The sequence below is a fragment of the Gossypium hirsutum genome, chromosome D04 (genome assembly GCF_007990345.1).
Source record: "Gossypium hirsutum isolate 1008001.06 chromosome D04, Gossypium_hirsutum_v2.1, whole genome shotgun sequence".
In the NCBI taxonomy this organism is placed as follows: Eukaryota; Viridiplantae; Streptophyta; class Magnoliopsida; order Malvales; family Malvaceae; genus Gossypium; species Gossypium hirsutum.
This window is the reverse complement of record NC_053440.1, coordinates 56,810,126-56,828,873: the sequence shown is the minus strand read 5'-3', so window position 1 is coordinate 56,828,873 and position 18,748 is coordinate 56,810,126. Positions and strand designations below refer to the sequence as shown.

General features: G+C 34.3%; 2 protein-coding genes across 2 annotated transcripts; one reads left to right on the top strand and one right to left on the bottom strand.

The window, feature by feature from the left end:
- Positions 1-1,585: 1,585 nt before the first annotated feature.
- On the bottom strand, positions 1,586-10,306 carry LOC107898654 (microtubule-associated protein futsch). The gene is made up of 12 exons (XM_016824167.2): positions 9,601-10,306; positions 9,438-9,471; positions 8,460-8,897; positions 6,068-6,447; positions 5,796-5,990; positions 5,510-5,707; positions 5,324-5,398; positions 5,178-5,244; positions 3,960-5,043; positions 3,817-3,873; positions 2,227-2,301; positions 1,586-2,064 (listed from the first exon to the last, which is right to left on the bottom strand). The coding sequence occupies exons 1-12, from the start codon at positions 10,039-10,041 to the stop codon at positions 2,025-2,027; spliced, it is 3,084 nt and encodes a 1,027-aa protein (XP_016679656.2). The 5' UTR covers positions 10,042-10,306; the 3' UTR covers positions 1,586-2,024.
- Positions 10,307-14,117: 3,811 nt separating this feature from the next.
- LOC107898656 (60S ribosomal protein L27a-3) lies at positions 14,118-14,916 on the top strand. Its single transcript, XM_016824169.2, has one exon. The coding sequence runs from the start codon at positions 14,316-14,318 to the stop codon at positions 14,754-14,756; it is 441 nt and encodes a 146-aa protein (XP_016679658.1). The 5' UTR covers positions 14,118-14,315; the 3' UTR covers positions 14,757-14,916.
- The last annotated feature ends 3,832 nt before the right edge of the window (positions 14,917-18,748 follow it).

The following is an 18,748-nucleotide window of genomic DNA, read 5'->3' as shown; positions in this document are numbered from 1 at the left end:
GTCTTGCTTAAACCTTTTACGATATTAATTTATAGTTCAAACTCTGGCAACCTTGTATTATTTTAGCCAAGAGAATGTCAGAGCAGTATCATGCATGAGGACATGCCACGTACAATGATCTTACCACTTGGTCGGCCACATGATCACCATATCCTAGATTTGTTAATGACCTGTTCTAATTGAAAACAAGCACTCTTTCCCTATACATGCCTTTTACGACAATAAAGAAGTGGTCAAACTTTTAGCCGTTAAGCAACCCTGCATACTCTCAACACTCAACCCTCTTAACCTCCCTACCTTATCTACTTTCTCCGACTCTCCGCGTGTCTAGGTGAAGTAGCACTCTTTACACCACCACCTTCTCCTCCTTATCTCATTCTTTGTTGACACTTGTATCAATAAAATTAAATATTAATCTATAAATAATTTTAAATTACATATTAAAATCATGTCCAATTTTGTTTTTTTTTTCTATAAAATCTTGAGTTTAGATAACATGGATTCTTCAAAGAATCTCTTTGCTCTCTCTTTTTTTTATACGAGATCTTTTAATATTCGATAATCACATTGAAACCTAATTTAAAGTTCAATCAAGTTGATTTAGAATCAAGTTGAATATCTAAATAAAGGCAAAACTCTCCATATTATTTTCTCCATCTACAATATTCCAATCTAAAACCTTACTTGCACTCAAACTCTTTTACTATATAATAATGCTGCTAAAATTTATTTTTATTACAGAAACAATTTCATGTTGTGTGAATGGAAGGAAAATATTGGTGGTCAAGCCACTCCTCTCACATTTTTGCAAATAAATTATTTGTATTCAAGTTGAAAAGAGATTTTTACTCAAACTCAAATAACTTAACTTATAAATCCTAAATCCTAATTCAAATATCTAAATCAAAATATTTGATTGACAAACTCTAAATTGAGTTTCTTTTAATATACATTTAGTATTAAAAAATTTCAATTTTAAACTCGAACTTATCATAAATATCTGAATATGATGTTGAGAGTGAAAATTAATCTCATTTTAGCGAATTTAATTGAGCTTGAGTTTGAATCTAGGATGGCTATGGGTTCCATTCTTATAACTGTGTTTAGTATAGGGTTTCAGACCTATCGGTATTTTTAAAAATATATATTATGATCTGATTTCTAGTTTATTTAATAAAATTATATTTAAAATATCAAAATCTTATTCCAACTAATATAAGCTTACACCCACTTGTATTAACCGAAATGAATTCAAACACAAATGACCGGAACACACTGAATGAAACATAAGCATTGCTATTCTGGTTTATGATCGAAAACCGAGCTAAGCTTTATGATTCCTGTTTACAACTGAAACCAAGCAGTATAGTCAAAAGTGAAGGCAAGCAAAGAACAACTAAGTTAGCCGATTGAGTTTTAACTCGATTGACATAGATATTGTTACCAATGTAAGAGGACATAAGTTCGAGTACGCTGAAGCGCATTATCATCTTATTTATGGGTTAGAGAGAAGCTATGAGTAGTTCTAAGTATTGTATCAAAAAAGTAAATATGACCAAAACTTATAATGAGATTATCAAAAATATATATAACAGCTAGGTTAGGTTTTAGCATTAAAAGGAAAAAGTCTCTTTTATACACCAAAGAGAGAAATTACATAAAGCTAAGCTACTGGGTGGGGCAACTGAAAAAAGATGAAGATGGTACAAAACTTACAACAGAAATCACATTACATGGCCTATATGGCTGAACAGACTGGGAAAATAATAAATCGAGAACAAGGTGATGAGAAGGAAATATTCGGGAACCGGATTACTGGTAGGACTATTTTGAAATCATGAGCAACGGATACAGTAATCGTCGAAATATATTATAATGGCATACCTATCTCGGCTTCCTCTTCATCATGCATCCCATTTGTTGCTGGATACGAGTGAATTGCAGATTTCAACCCAGAACGGAAATGTCCTTATATGCTTGTGCACCTGTATAAACGAAATGAAACCCGTTGTTTCGAACGTCTTTTATCGCCGAACAGGTGACCTCGACCTTGACTTCCTTCCCCTGCAAAAAGAAGGTTGTAAATCAAACTAAGTTGAGAAAAACTAAACAGTTGAAGATTTCAGAACCCGGGATGCTTTCACCTGATTCTTATATCGGATTTGATGATGGTTGTGTATGTCTCATAAACACTTAATCTAATTTTCAGAATGCGTGGTAACATACCTGGTAGTCTCAGAAGAAGAGTAGGGAGAATGCCTGCGCTGAGAATGCTTGCTATGTGGTGACCGCGAAACTTGTCTAGAAACGAAAACATACATCATACTGATTCGGTAAGTTAAAACATATATAAACCGAGAAAAATACTCAGCCTTGTGCAGAGTCAAACTCGATAATGACCAGCCAGTTACACGTTATCGTTTATCTTTTGGTGATAATGAAAATGGAAACCGAAGACCTTCAAGCAATAACTAAGAAACTGCAAATAACCAAACCCTTAGGGAATCTAAAAAAAGGAGCTTTGGAACATTCAACATAGCACCATTACTAATGTGTTGTCAAATTATCCATCTAATTTGCATTAGAGAATGCAAAATGAAATCGGATGTGAGAGAGAGAGGACAGTCAACGGAGTAGCTATAGAAGCAGTTAAATATATGAAGGAATAAATATAGTTCACTTACAAAAAGGGAAGATTAAAATTTCCATAGTCACAACCAGACTAACATTCATATAAGAAAGCATTAAAAGTTAAATTGTCTGAATAGCAAATCATGGTTGGGGGGGGGGGGAATAAATGAGACACCGGTGCTCACAAGCTACTCAAGTTCGATTAAAAAAAAATTCGAACACGATTTGGTAATTATCGAGCTGAATTCAAGCTTAGTAATACTTGACTCGAACGGCTCGTGAGCCTTATTGAGCTTTTCATATTTTTTATATTATTAAATTACATTATTGCCCTTAATTTACATTATTAACCCTAAACTCAATAATCGAGCCGAGCTTGAGCTCGAATTTGTGCTTACAAAACTTGGTGAATGAACTTTAATTGAGGTCGAGCTCAAGTTTAAAGACAGATGTTCGATCAAGCTCAAGCCCAATATCGAGCTCCGAATTTCGAGTCGAGCTCGAGCTTGGCAGCATTCGGACTCAGCTCAGCTCGATTACACCCCTAATCATGGTTAACTTGTAAACAAAAAAGTACAGTATATGACAAAAGAGACCATATATAGTACGAACAACAATAGTAAATGCACTAAAATAATAAAGAGGACCACAATTAACAGGGTAAAATACGATAGACGACGTATTCAAGCACTTTATTATATCTTTATAGTGAGGCTTCATTAGACAATTTAGTCACGAGATCATACAATATCTGCTTGACAAGTGAATATGGTGAAAAATACCCAAACAAGAATAATGCCAGTAACCACCCAACAATCTATTGATCAGCAAACACATATAATTTAACAACACAACTAAAAACTTAGCCTTGTGGAAACCATTCACTCAAAGTACAAAAGAACTAGCAGGCAGAAAAGGTAATAATCAGAAGTACAATTCAAATCGAACAGAAAGTGAACAGGGTGCTTTATGAGGCAATAAATAGAACATGAAAGTTAGTCATAGTTCAGTGCTTGGTAGCATTTGAAACAGGTCATCATTGTTTCTTTAGTTTAAGTTCCTAATAATTATCATGACAGTATCTGCACAAAAACAAATAGAACAGACAAAACCTGCCAAGGGCTCAGTCTGCATAAAAAGAATATGCAAAACATAAACAGAAGCGAAAGTACTGATACAGGTTACCTTCTTCTAGACTTGATAGGAGAAGGTGAAGATCGTTGTTTTCTTGAACGTGACTTCCTGTAGCACACAACAGAAAATTAGAAGCTAAATAACTCAATCAAAAGACAGAATGAATAAATAATCTTTAGATGTCAATGATGAACCTTTTAGAACCATCTGATGTTTCATCACTTGATTCATTAGCATGATCACTGGAGTTATCCTTGCTCTTCCTGCCTCTACTGCTAATGGACGAGGACCTTCTTCTCTTGTGCCTGCTTGAGTCACTCCCACGTTTATGTCTTGACCTGTCTTCCTCTTTTGTCCGTTCTCTTTTTCTGCCAACATCTTCTTTGGCACTAGCTCTGTTAGATCTATCTGCATCTTTCTTGTCATCCTTGGCATCATGATGACTGGATCTTTTTCTTGAATCAGATTCCTTGGCTTTTTCTCTCTCTTTTGAGCTGTTTCTATCTTCTATCTTTTGTTTTCTATGCCTCTCATCCTCTCTCATATGATTCTCATCTCCCTTCTGCTCTCCCCTACTCTTAATGGCCTCCAACTCCCTACCACTATCAGGGTCTTTACTGAAAGAACTCTTTCTACTTTCATGTCGATCATTCTTATCTGATTTTACTCTTGTTTCCCTACTTTGCGATTCAGATTTTGTTGATTTTTTAACACCACCTTCATCAGGCAGCTCAGAATCAGATTTTTTTATAACCCGTTCGCCTAAAATATCATCCATCTTAGAACCATTATTTCCATCCTGCAGCTTTCGACTAATAATATTATTTTCATTTCCAGAAATCAACTTGGAAGAAAATGAATTTTCATAGTTCCTATCTGCACTGTCATCAGTAGTGTCTCTTCTGCTTTCAGACTTCAAATCACTTCCAAAATTCTTTTCAACTCCCCTGTGCTCATCAAGTATGACCTGTGAACTGCCATTCTCTGTTACATCAATGTCCTGTGAAAGCTTCCTAATGCTGGACTGCAGAACAGCATCATTACTCCTTGAATCTGGTATCTTGGCACTTTGAATTTCATCATCTTCATCGTCAGAAGCATAATTTGCAAGGCCCAGAACATTGCCAGGGGAGCTTGAACTAGATTTTTCTGTAACACCACCAGTGTCTGGTTCTTTTGCTCTACCTGGAACTAGTACCCTTGCAGAAGCCTTAGGAGTTGGGGCAAGTGAAGAAGATGGTGATACCTTGTGACTTGAAGCAGCAGTGTTGTGGTCAACTGTAGTTCAGCAGTTATAAAAAAAAATGGTGAAATGAAAAGAAAATATAGCATTAAAGACGAAGCTAGCAGACTTCAGTACTTGCATAAGAAATATCCAGGAAAAAAATATCCAAACACCAGTATCCGCTTACCTTCAATTGTTGAGTCATCTTCATTAACAACTTTGGTCGCAATTTCACTAAACAATTCATCTGTGACCTGATCAAAGGCATGAATTAGATCTACAGCACACTTGCACACACACAAAATAAACCATAAGGACTTAAAAAGCAGAAACCTTTAAAAGGACTTCAGTTAGAACACGTTTTATTTCCTGGTTAATAGCTGCAGTTCTGGCTGCTTCAACATAATCCTACAGAAATAAAAAGCAGTAGGTCTTATCTCAAAGGCATCAAATTATAATAAGAAAACTCATCTAAGGCATACTGAGATATCAATGAGTTAATGGCAGAAATAGTAGAACCTCATCATCATCCTCTTCTTCAGTTGATTTAGAAGAATCAATGCTTTTGCTATCTGCTTGATCATTTTTAGCCAAGGATTTATCAACAGCTTCATCCTCAATGGATTCTGTTTCTTCTTTAGGCTGTTCTAGAGAAGACTTGGCTATAGTGGCTTTGTTCCTTAATATTTCTTCCTTAAGCCAATTAGGCACAGGACCCTGGATAAAATTCCATAAGAAGAACTCAGCAATGACATCATGAAAGTTTTCAAATTTAACATAGTATCAACTGTAAAGTATTCAATACCTTTTTGGGTCGTTCAGGAATGGCTCCATACGTATCACCAGGAAAGGCTGCAGCAGGATGAAGTTGAGCTCCCACACCAAGACCAAAAGGAGCAGTTGCAGATGGAATGTGTGGCTGAAAACTTGGCCCAGGAAACCTTGGAAATGAAGGTGCTGGGTGTCCAGAAACAGGGGAAGGCGCTGACAACGGGTCATGCTGGAAAATGGATTTTATATCAGCATACTAAAACCTGGGAATAAATCAAAGATAACTGACAATGCTCGAAGGAAGACCTGTGCTCCAGGTGGAAGAACTGGAGGATAAACTGCATCAGGTGCTACTGGAGGAGTCCAGGAATTAATTGAAGATGAAATAGCAACGGGATCAACGCCTCTCACAGTTCCAAGTGATTCATGATGAGCAGCATAGTCGGACAGCATCTGTGGGTCATGATCATTATTAAACCTAGGTGCAAAATCTAAAGGGCGATCACTAAGATCAGCTGCAGGAGCTGCTGTCTGATTGCCATACAACAGAGATTGCTCACTGAGCACTGATCTCCCAGTATCAGGCAATGGAGGTTGCATATGATATGCCGACTCTTGAGCTGATGAAATAGGCAAGGGAAATGGCTTATATGACAGCTCCTTTTGATCTGCAGATTTTTCCTTCCCTGGCATTTTAGAGAGAAGTCAAATAGCAAATAAAACAACATATAACATCCCTAGCAGCCCTTGGCTGTCATTCACATGAAAAGCCAAATTGCTGCACTTCTCCTATCTGCTCTATAGAAGATATTTTGACAGCAAGAGTAGCTTAACAGAGAAAAATCATCCGCTTAAATCTTTCCACCAAAAAGGACAACTTAAGGCTTTAGTATTATCGTAACTCAATCATTAAAAAGGAAACATTACACAACTAGATTAGTCAGCAATATGCAGTTAAAAGATATCTCATAAGTGGTCAGCTTTCCAGAATTCAGAATCCTGATAACCTGCCAAAGAACACTTTCAATTCAATTTTACTTTTTATGAAAATCTCTAATGGTGTGTTTGGATGGAGGGAAGTACATAATAGTAAAGTGATCCAAAAAAAAAAAATTGTGAGTTCTTTTAGAAGGGGGAAGGGAGTTTTAGAAATGAATTAAATCACTTCAAACCCCTACAAGTTCTCCTATTTGAAGTTCCATCAAGTCAAGAGAAAGTATAGTAGTTATTAACCAGATGGTTTAGCCTTTTACCCTCAAATTTTTATTTTAGAAATGATCTCATATTGGGAGGCATACTGGTAAATACTTATTGCATATTCTGTACTACTTCCTTTGCATTACCACTGATTTACTTTACCTCCTTTTATCTTCTGGCATTCAAATATAGGTTGCCTTTTGATTTTCAAATTGAAGCATTCATTTATCATATCAAAGTCATCAGCACGTGATATAGCAACCACACTGTGATAGAGATATATTGCCAGTAAAACATATGCATCCTTGTGCAATTATTACTCAAAATTTCTGTTCATTTAGTAAGATATATTGCACAACACTAAGCTTGTAGTTTGATAACTTAACAGAAAAGCAAGCAGCAAAAATTGAACAAACCCATTCAAGCATGTAAGAGCTAAAGAAGTAGTTCAACAATTTCCAAATGTTAACAAAGCCTTTTTTTAGTTTTGGCATGCATTAAAGAACATAAGCATGTTTCCACCAGAGCAGAACAGGCTGCAACAAGAAGTGCCGTGTTTACAATTCTGTTAACAATTATAAATGCCATTTCTAGGCACTTTTAATTATTTGGTAGATCAGAAGAAACAGAAGCTATAACTCATGTTACTTTAGCTAAATAAGTGAACAAGTAATGGTAGTGCCAAGAAATGAAACTTTTGGACATGTTCCATAAAACAAAATGCCATTAAATAACTTCAATAGATATAGTAGCTATGTTTAGAGAAAAAGAAAGAAAAAATATTCATTCTCTGCTAACAATAATATCTTGACATAATTTAGAATATGTGTTATCTAATTTAATAGTAATTAAAAGTCCAATAAAAAAAGAGAGTAATTCCAGACAACATTTTCATGCCATTAAATTCTTCATTGCTTTATCCATTTAACACTTTGTAACAATATGAGCATGGTGTTTGAACATAAGAAAATTATTGATACATGACAGCAGTCCAGATAACAAGGTACATTTATATAACCAGTGTGGACTGATAAGAATAAATCATACAAGGGAATTAGTTTCACATTAACTATCATTCGCGAATTCTATTTTTTTCATCTGACAAACAAAGCCATTAGGTTGACCACTGAAGTGTGATATCACAACAACAAGCAATCACTCAAACAACCAAGTACGTATTTTAGAATAGCTCCTTCTGAATATTTGTGGACAATTTAAACTCAGACCAAGGACATAAAAATTTAGAGCACAACAGCATCCAATAACTAGGAAAAGACCCTTCCAGGTCATAATAATCCCGGTCAACCATGCTATCATTTTAGTTAGGCTACATACCCTACACATCATGAGTTTTTCTGAATGATAGTTGCTAAAAAGTTCCTGTTTAGAAGTACAAAAGGCTATTCAAAAGTATAGAATGGTGTAGAAAATGCGGTTTATAGAAGCAGTCCTTCAGAACTAGCTTCACAAGCAAGTTCAATTTACTTGGTGAAATTATTACCTGAAACTGGAGAATAACTAGAAGGTACCTCCTGCAGATGAACAGATGAACTGGCAGGTAAACTTTCTTGGTGAAGAAATCCACTGTTCGGATCCCTTGCTGAAGTTCCATCTCTCACATTGTAGGGTAGACAACCATCAGGAATATATGAAGATGATCTGGAGTTGTTAGACAAAGTCTCAGTCGGATAAGTTGTTGGTGGTCCATGAGGAGATGCTGCTGGAACAGGGAACTGCTGATAGCTAGAAATTGGCAGTGCCTGTTGAGCATCCATATAATGAGGATCAACAGCTTGTGAATATGGATCATGAAAATGGTTTTGATCCTCCGACCGGCCAGCTGGAGTAATTTGTGATTGAACCGGCTGGTCCTGCATGGCAGCCCTAGTGTTTGCCCATTCTCTAGCTTTGGCTCCCCAATCTTCCACGTTGTTGTGGGCTGGCACCGAAAATTATTGCAAGCCAAATCCATCAACATCAACATAAAATAAGACAAGCACAGGTTCAGATTAACTTCCACAACCAGGGCGCATGGCTTATATGGGTAGCAACACAGACATTTGTATCCTATATATTTCATTCAGCAACTTATATTATACGGATAATCAATAGCCAACCCCTAAAACAATTGCCACCACGGGTAACAACCGCTTTGCATTCCATTTAACCACAAACAAGGAGGTGCATGGAACCAATTTAAATGAAGCCTTAATCATTCAATCTATCTATTATAAGTACAGCATTTGAGCTTCACCGCGGGTTTATAAGTACTTAAATTAACATACAGCAACATAAAATAATAAACTCTTAGCATGTATGGGATAAGAATCCTTCAGAGAAAAAAAAAACCATGCTAACATTCACAAGGAGCAGTCTACAGTCTCTAAACATATGGATATATCGATCTAATTCTATTGAAGCCGACAAAAAAATAACAAGAGAATAGGGAATGAAACCAGAAAATCAAATTAATACTCACCTTGATGATGAGACCAATTTGGATTGCTCCATTCCTGTAGAATGAAAACAGAGTTACAACAAAGAAAAGTCATTTGATTAAAAGAACCGAATAAGCAGCTATTTACTTGGAAATATAAATAAAAATAGGGGAAATGAAAAAAAATGGAAATGAGACAAATAACCTGATTGACATGAGAGAAAGTATTGGGAATCTGCGAAGGAGGCATGTAAGGTCTAGGAGGAGGAGGAGGTGGCGGCGGAGCGAAATGGTTACTTCCGTTATGGTGGTGCGGGGGAAAAGGAAGAGGAGGAGGCGGAGGATAAGCAGAATGATCAGGGTGAGGAGGCGGACCCCACTGAGACGGCGGTTGCTGTGGGGAAGGAGAGTGGTGGTGTGGCGGCGCAGAATGAGATTGATTGTGGTGCTGCTGATACTGGAATTGGAATTGGTTAGAGTACCATGAACCCGGTGGTGGCGGTGCAGCTGCTCTCGGAGGAGGTTGCGGTGGTTGGTACTGGTAATAATGTTGTTGTTGGAGGTGAGGATCAGCCGGAGATGCTTGCGGAGGTGGCGGCGGCGGCGGTCGCATGTAGCGGTGCTGCTGCTGCTGATACGCATCCATTTTGCTTTTTGAACTGAAGAGCGTGTATGATTATGATTTTTCGTTTCTGATGATTTTAATGGAAGGGTTTGGGATTTTTGGTGGAAATTTTAATAATTTTTTTTCTTATGAATTGATTGAAGGAAATAAAATCAGATTTATGAGATGAATAAAAAGGGATTTTTTTTTCCTTTTTATTTATTTTTTTGGTTTTTACTTTTTGGAGGGTTGAACCCATGCCCCATGAACCCTAACTTTTTCTCATGTATAGATCGAAGAAATTTTCTACACCACGCGCCGTTCTACACCCAAATGGTATAAGATTTTTAGAAGGGATAAAATAGCATTTAGCCCCTAATTTTGAAAACTTTTCTCATTTTAGTCCTTAAACTTTTTTTCAACATTAGTCCCAAATTTTGGCAGATTTTTTCTAAATTGATTCTATTAAGCTATAATGAGATAAGATTCCAAAATTGTGGTATATCATCAATTGAATTGAATTGTTTAAATAATATGTATTTTTTAAATTTTATATGAAATTTTAAGAACTCCCGGATCAAGATTGTAGTATCATGTCATTATATTTTAATAGAATTCAAGTCTGATACCAAACTGGGAAAAGTTACCAATTTTAATCTAAAATTTCTTTTCATTTGAAGAAATGAAAATAAAATAATTACACTTTAATTTAATTTCTTTCCATAAAAAATAGAAGGTTTTAAATAGCGATGAAAGGTTTCCTCTCAATGTCCCCGCATCAAGAAACACCATCAACATGACATCGGGGATAACCAACACCAATGTTTACGACACCGTTTTCATTGTCCAGCAACCTTTCATCTATCAAATAGATAAAATTCTTTATCCTTTGCAGAGTGTTTATCAACATTGGATAATTATCATTGTTGTCGAAGAAAGGGTGAATGTGGTGGATAGCCTCGATGATGATTCAATGATGATAACGCCAAAGCCACGAGCTTTGTCATGAAAAAAATGTTGGTTTATTAAGAGTTATTACAATCATTGGAATTTATGGTATTGATCATGGTCACATGAAATTTATAACTCTGAAATACACATTTTATAATTATGTAAGGTACATTGACCAAATCCATGTATCTTTATATTGATCAAAGTTGTTAAGGTACATTGATGGAAGTTGTGTTAACCTAATGTTGACAAAATCAATCACAATAATTTGTTCATGTACATGCATGTTTCATATATGAAGGGAGGAAGACTTAGGGCATATACATTGACATTATGATGAGATATGTCTTATGAAAGTATTGTATAAAAGGCTCTTGGTCTCTTTTTTTATTTAATGTGGGTTTGGATGGGCGGTGGGGTGCGATGCAGCACATTTAGTTTACTTTTTGTCTCACGCTATAGTATCGTTACAACATTTAATCTCACCACCGCCGTTATTTTTACACTAACCGTATATAAACGTACTGCCCATCCAAACCCACTCTTAATTAAGTTTAAGAGTTTTTCTTGTCACTTAAATTCAAACATTAAGAGAGCAATGATAGAGAATATAAAGTTTGATTCAAAGTTTAAGTCTAGAGAGCTCATGTGCTTTGAATGGAATTTTAACAAGATTATCATAAATCATATTTCAAAATATCAAGATTTAGATGGCTTGAGGTATGTTCTATGTTATTCATAAAAGTATGCCTTATTCTACTCATAATTCTTAGAAAGATATTTTTAAATGATGCTTCATATATGCCCAATCAATAGGGACTTAGCCAAAAGTTTATACCTGGGTCAAAATTAAATTTAAAAATTTAAAGAGATCAAAGTATAATTTTATATTTGAATATGCTTATTATTTTAGAATTTTAGAGGAATCAAATTGAATTTTTTTTTCATTTTTGGGGCCAAAGTGCATTTTTTTCATTAAACTGACTTATAATTTAAAATTTTCAAGAGACTAAAATAATAAATTACCATTTCGAGGAGAAGGGCTCTTGCTTGCTACTTGACGTCGTCCCTACAAACTAAGAACAAGGATGTAGGGTTACACACCCAAAAATTGTCGAAAGTTGAGGTGTAGCTGAGTGATGAAATGCAAAAGGGAGCTAGCACAAAACTTCTCTAGGCATAACTAAACTACAACTAACAAGTGGTTGGAAGAAATGAAGTAGGGGTGTGCATTCGGTTAACCGACCCAAAATAGCTATAACCGAATTAACCAACCTTCAAAATTTTTTAACCGTTAACCGAACTGATTTTTTTAAAAAAACATTAACCGAACTGAAAAATTTTCGGTTAAACCGGTCGGTTAACCGAATTAACCGAAAATCATATGATTTCTATTTTTGGTTAAAAATTAACCAATTAACCGATGTAACCGATTAACCCCACAAATATTGTCATATTTCATCTTCAACCCCAACAAATATTCTAGAAAAGACAGTAACTTGGGGTTAATTTAGGAAAAGAATGAATTAGAAAAAGTGCACTAAAAAGAAAATGTCCAAGTTGAAAAGTAAAATAAAAAAGTTCGAATAGCTAAATAAAAAGTTTCAATCTTTAACGGATTCGAAAAACGGATCGATATATATATATCAGTAAAATAAACAGTCCAACACGCCTAAATATGTTCCACACAGGTATCTAACACATACTTGAAGCTAAATAAAAAGTTCAGATAACATGGATAGAGAGTATCCAAGGGAAATACTGAAACTAAGAATCGTAAAACAACCCAATGAACAACAAGAAAACCATTAAAAAACATCCTAATGGCTAATGCAAGGGAACAACAAGAAATCCCGAATGGCAGGGCAGCAACAGCGAGCAGTAGTTGGAGCACCGAAGCAGGGCAGCAGGCTATTAGCTGTTCTGTTTTAGTTTTAGGGTTCTAGACTTTTAGTAATTTTCAGCTGTTTGTTTTATTGGGTTGGTAAATGGTAATTGGGTTTGGATAGACTTTAGTTTATTGGGTTGGTAAATAGTAATTGGGTTTGGGTAGACTTTAGTTTATTGGGTTGGTAAATGGTAATTGGGTTGGGTAATTGGGTTTATTAATTTTTTTTGTTTAACCAAAAAAATCGGTTAACCGATCGGTTTCGAACCGATTTAACCGTTAACCGAAAAATATAAAAAAAATTAACCGACCCCCGACCGAAAAAATTCGGTTAACCGACTGATTAATCGAATTCGGTCGGTTAACCGAATTTTTTCGGTTTTACCCGAATTATGCATACCCCTAAAATGAAGTAGATTTCTTTCTTTAACATTTGGACTAAATTTAAATATTATAATCCTTATTATTAAGAGAGCTTTACTTAAATAATACCACCAACCTGAACAAAATTAATTTCAGACCATAAAACGAATTAAAGTACCTATCATCATACCAAGAAAAAGAAAAAAACAAATTGCAACTCCAATAACCATTTCAACTAATGAAGGACAATTTTGGACTTTACATGCAAAACCTAAAAATTCTCACTAAATTACCAACTATGAGTTGGTACATAAGTGTTTATGACTTAAGTGATTAAAAATGAATATATACATTAATTGGAATAATATTTTATGTGCAGTCAGTGTATAAATCTCATGTACCATTAGTGAATAATAACACAACACATTATCATTAAATTAAATAAAAAATATGAATGACTTGTAAATAAATACTAATAATTTTATTTAAACATTAATCGTAATTATTATAAATAAATATTATAACTTTCAGATTTAGAATATTAATTTTAAGAGTTTGGGGTCTTGGACTTAGGGTATAGAATCTTGGATTTAGGTTTCAAAGTTCAAGCATGTATTTTTAATAAATTATTATTTAATCATATTTAAATAAAATTATTAGTATTTATTTATAAGCCCTTCACTATTTTTTGTTTTATTTAATGATAAAGTTTCATGTTATTACTTATGCATTAACACTACATTCAACATTTTCTCATCTTAATTTATAAACAAATGTAATTTTTAAATTATTTATAAAAATATTTTTAAAATAACAAAAAAATAAAATTTTAATTATTAAAAATCAAAATAAGATAATTTTATTAGGACGGAGATTTATTAACCCAAAGGCCAAAATGGCCTTTCATTAGTAGGGCAAAACACACAGACACACACACAAGCCGCAGCAATCCGAAAGGGCACATCCGTAAAATGGAAAAACCCTAGAGGGTAAAACCGGAAACCTAATTTTATCCCACAACCATATAATCCCCACAAACCCTAACTCTCATTGTCTCCCATCTCTGCCGCCTACGAACACTCGGCCTCTCCCAGATCTACACCAACCTCCCAAAATGACAACCCGCTTCAAGAAGAACCGCAAGAAGCGCGGCCATGTGAGCGCCGGTCACGGTCGTATCGGGAAGCACAGGAAGCACCCCGGGGGTCGCGGTAACGCTGGAGGCATGCACCACCACAGGATCCTCTTCGACAAGTACCATCCTGGTTATTTCGGTAAGGTTGGTATGAGGTACTTCCACAGGCTACGTAACAAGTTCCATTGCCCCATCGTCAACATCGACAAGCTCTGGTCTCTTATCCCGGAGGACGTGAAAGCCAAGGCCACCAAGGATGCCGCTCCGATGATCGACGTGACACAGTTCGGGTACTTTAAAGTCCTCGGAAAAGGTGTTTTGCCGGAGAACCAACCGGTGGTCGTCAAGGCTAAGTTGGTGTCGAAGACCGCTGAGAAGAAAATTAAGGAGGCTGGTGGTGCTGTTGTGCTCACCGCATAGGTTAGGGTTCTTGGTTTTATTGGATCTGAATGACATTTCTGTTAGATTATTGTTATGTTTCGTTTTTTTTTTGAGTTAAACTTGAAATGAGATTTTTAATATCGTTTAATTTTGGATCAAACTATATGTTTTATGTGATAAGTTTTTTGCCTTATGCTTATTTTTGCTGTGTCTTGGCATTGTTGCAATTTAAGTTTTATAAAGAACTAATTAAGCCATGGATATGGGTTTAATGAATCACTATTGGGTTCGCTAAGTACGTGTTATAAGCCTTTTGTTTTCGGGTGTAATTGGGCTGAGTCGTGCATGAATATTGGTAAGCCCGACTTGAAATTCAAGGTTCAATGCTTGATTTGAGCTTGATTGAACATCAACTTCTCAGAATTACCCAAGCTGGATTATGTTTGTGTATCAATTTTAGCAATTAGTTTAAGCTTGATTAGACTCTGAACATAATCGAGCTACCGGAGCTCTCTTGAACTTGATTAAGCAAACAAAGATAAATGTAATTTCATAATATAAGTTATATTAAAATGAAAAGCTTGACCTGGTTTGTGAGCTGCTTGAATTCAGTTTAATCAATGGCTTGAGCTTAATTTAGTTCAACTCAATAATTATTAAATTGAATTCGGTTTAAATTTTTTAGATTTATAACTCAAATAGCTTGTGAGCATTGATGTTTTATTTACACTCCTATTTAGTTCACACTAGTTAAACTTTTAATATGCGAATAATGGATATGGGATTCAATGGGGAAATCGTTTTGTTTGAGGTACATTTTTCGAGTGGTTTGTAGGATTTTTGGGGTTGTCTTCTTTAAAAATGTTGTGTACTTAATTTGTTTTAAAGAAAGCTTAAGCTTGAAACTCATTGTAATCGGGTGTGTCAAGCCTAGTGATGGCAACGGGGTGGGGCGGTTTTTTGCTTGCCTTGACCCTGACCGGATTCTCTGTTGCCCTGCCTTGACATCAACCCAGCTTTGATTTTTAAAAAATGAACTCACTGAATCAGAACTCGAAAATCCATAGTCAATTAGATTCTGATCCGAGAGTTCTAACTTTTTTAAAAATATATTTTTTAATTTTTTGTGAAATTGTTATTTATTGTTATTTTGTAAAAATGATAAGTTTTGGTACCGTTTTTCTTTTAAGTTGCTTAATATTTACCTCTGAAACTATGTGTGCTAATATATATTTACACAGTTGCACAAAGGTTCCTTACAAAGAGAGAAAATTTGGGAAAATAAATTAAGAAGAGAGAAAGAGGGGAGAATAGAACTTACGAGGTGAAAGGGAGACTACTAGAGTTAGTAGAGTTATGCTAATAGTAATAAATTTTAGAGATTTTTTAACTTAACTAATATTAAATAAGGTCGATTGAGTCTTAACTCGATTGACATGAACATAGCTGTTAATGTAAGGCGTGGATTCAAGTGCGTCGATGTAATTTTATATGTTTAAACCCATGTAGTTTCCATCGTGCAAGAAGCAGCATCTAAGTCATGAGCAAATGTACTTATATACGGGTACAGTGAGAAACCCCAGCAAAGGTATCAGATTGCAAAAAGAAAATAAAAATTCAACATTAAAACTAAAAAGGTTTTAAAAAGAACATTATATGCGGAGGTACTTGAATTATGTAATTTATATATATTTGGTATCAATGAATGTTTTTCGCGAGAGAAGAGATGAGAGTAGGGGTGTAATTAAACTGAGCTGAATCAAGCTTGAATATTGTCAAGTGTGAATTTGACTTGAAATTCGGAGCTTGATAATTAATTTAAACTAAATTAAGCATCTATTTTTAAGCTCGAGATATAATCGAGTTTAATTTAATAGTTAAGTTTAGAGTTAATAATATATATTAAAGATAATAACGTAATTTAATAATATAAAAAATAAAAAGTTTAATACAATCGTAGGATGCTATAGAATGATACAATCGTCGGATGCTCCCAAATCCCATTAGCCTTTTGTTTTATGCGGTATTCAAGTGGCATTGATCTATATTATTCGGACACTTTATTTTTTTAGAATAGTCGTATCTGACACATATGTGGACCATGATTTCGAACCAACCGATATGCCAAGAACTGATGAGTCAATAAACTTTGAAATTCCTTTTATGTATAATCTTTGATCATTATAATCAGGCTGTCAATTTATTCCTTGCCTATAGAATGATGCAGATGCTTTCGAATTTGATTCCCATTAGCTTGTTGCTTTATGCAAGCATTACAGTTGCAAAGGAATAATTGAATTATATTCTTTATACTTCCAAATTAACACCCTAAATCATTATGTTATTTAGACTCTCTTTTTTTCCCTTAAGTACTCGTATTTGAAAATAAATACGGGGCATTGTAAACTTTGAAAAAATTGAGAATATCCATGCCGGGCACATTCTTATATTTAATGTACATAGTCCAAGCGACTTAGCCATATATATATATGGATTATTATCCGGTAAACCGGATTTTAACACAATTGGTGTTAAAGAATTGTCATATGTCCATTTATTTATTTATATTTTTAAGTATTGATTAAGATCATGTGACAGTTTCTAAATTTTGTTTGTGAAATTAAGAAATTCCACCCGACATTGTATCAAATGATATATATATATAAGAACCGATGATCATGTGACCGTGTTTGCTGCAATGGCAGGTATCAAGGGATATAGAGCTGGGTTTGGCTGCTATGCGTGGCCAAAAAGGCCAGCATACGATCGAATCGTTTTAAATGCCGGAATTGTGGATCATTTACTGGGTTGTGATGGTGCTGAACTCCTAAATTACATTAAAGTGTCTCACAAGTTACAATGAAACCCATGTGAAACAGTGCTTGCTTCCTGTTAAGCTTCTTTTGTTTTTTATAAATTGGCTTAAGTTACAATTTAGCCTCTAAACTGCATTCAGTTTTTCACTTTGGTATGGAAATTTTTGGTTTCACTTTGGTACCTAAACTATCATATTTATCCTACTTTACCCCAAAATATAAAGTTGCCAATAAGAATATAACATGTGGCACAAAAAATAGGACGAAAATAGTTGAAGTACCAAAATGAAAAAAAAAGTTTAGGTGTCAAAAGTGGGAAAAGAACATAGTTCAGCGGCTAAGTTGTTACTTTCGAGCTTTTCCTTTTTTGGGTGTAGATCTGTGTTGTAAAACTGTTAAAAAAAGGAAATAGAGAGAGAAAAAAAAGGGTGTCTTACAGATTTTCCGTTTATCTGTTTCTTTTTTATTTAAGTTCCCTTTATTTGTTTTTTAAAGTAAAAAGTTTTTTGCTGATGTAAAATTAGTTCCAAAATCCAAAGTTATTGATTAGTTATTTTTGTAATTTTTTATATACTATCCTGAAAATTAAATTTCTTTTTTTCTTTTTTATTGTCAATCTTGGTGGAATTTCAGGCATGGTTTGAAAATAAGTGGAAACAAAATGTTTAATAAATTTTAAAATAGCTTAGTAAGCATTATTTGATAAATTTTTCTATAGACACACACGCATATTACACTCACTTAAGCAACCACACAAGCACAACCTTCACGATTTTAGAGAAGTCTTGACTAATAAAACAAATGTTGGGGTTCTATCTATGATCCGTAAGCTTTATAAAGATTTTACCATTTTCATATTGACTAGCTAAAAGTTAAATATTTTCTGGCAAAAATTAAATATAAAAATTTATAGTAAGAAAACAATTTTAACATCCAGGTAAAATATAATAATAAATAGAGATAGATATTAAATTTATATATGAATCTTAATTTATATAAATTTTGATGGGCTGTAATTATATATATAAAATTTTAATTTTAGTTTAATTATATATATATTTAAAGAAATTAATACATTTATTTTTTATATTGTATTAATATAATTATTTGTGTATATAATATATCATCGTAAAATGATACATATTTAATTGATCGATAGTATTATTAGTGATCTATGAAAGTTAAATAAAATTAAAATATAGGATGATTCATGTG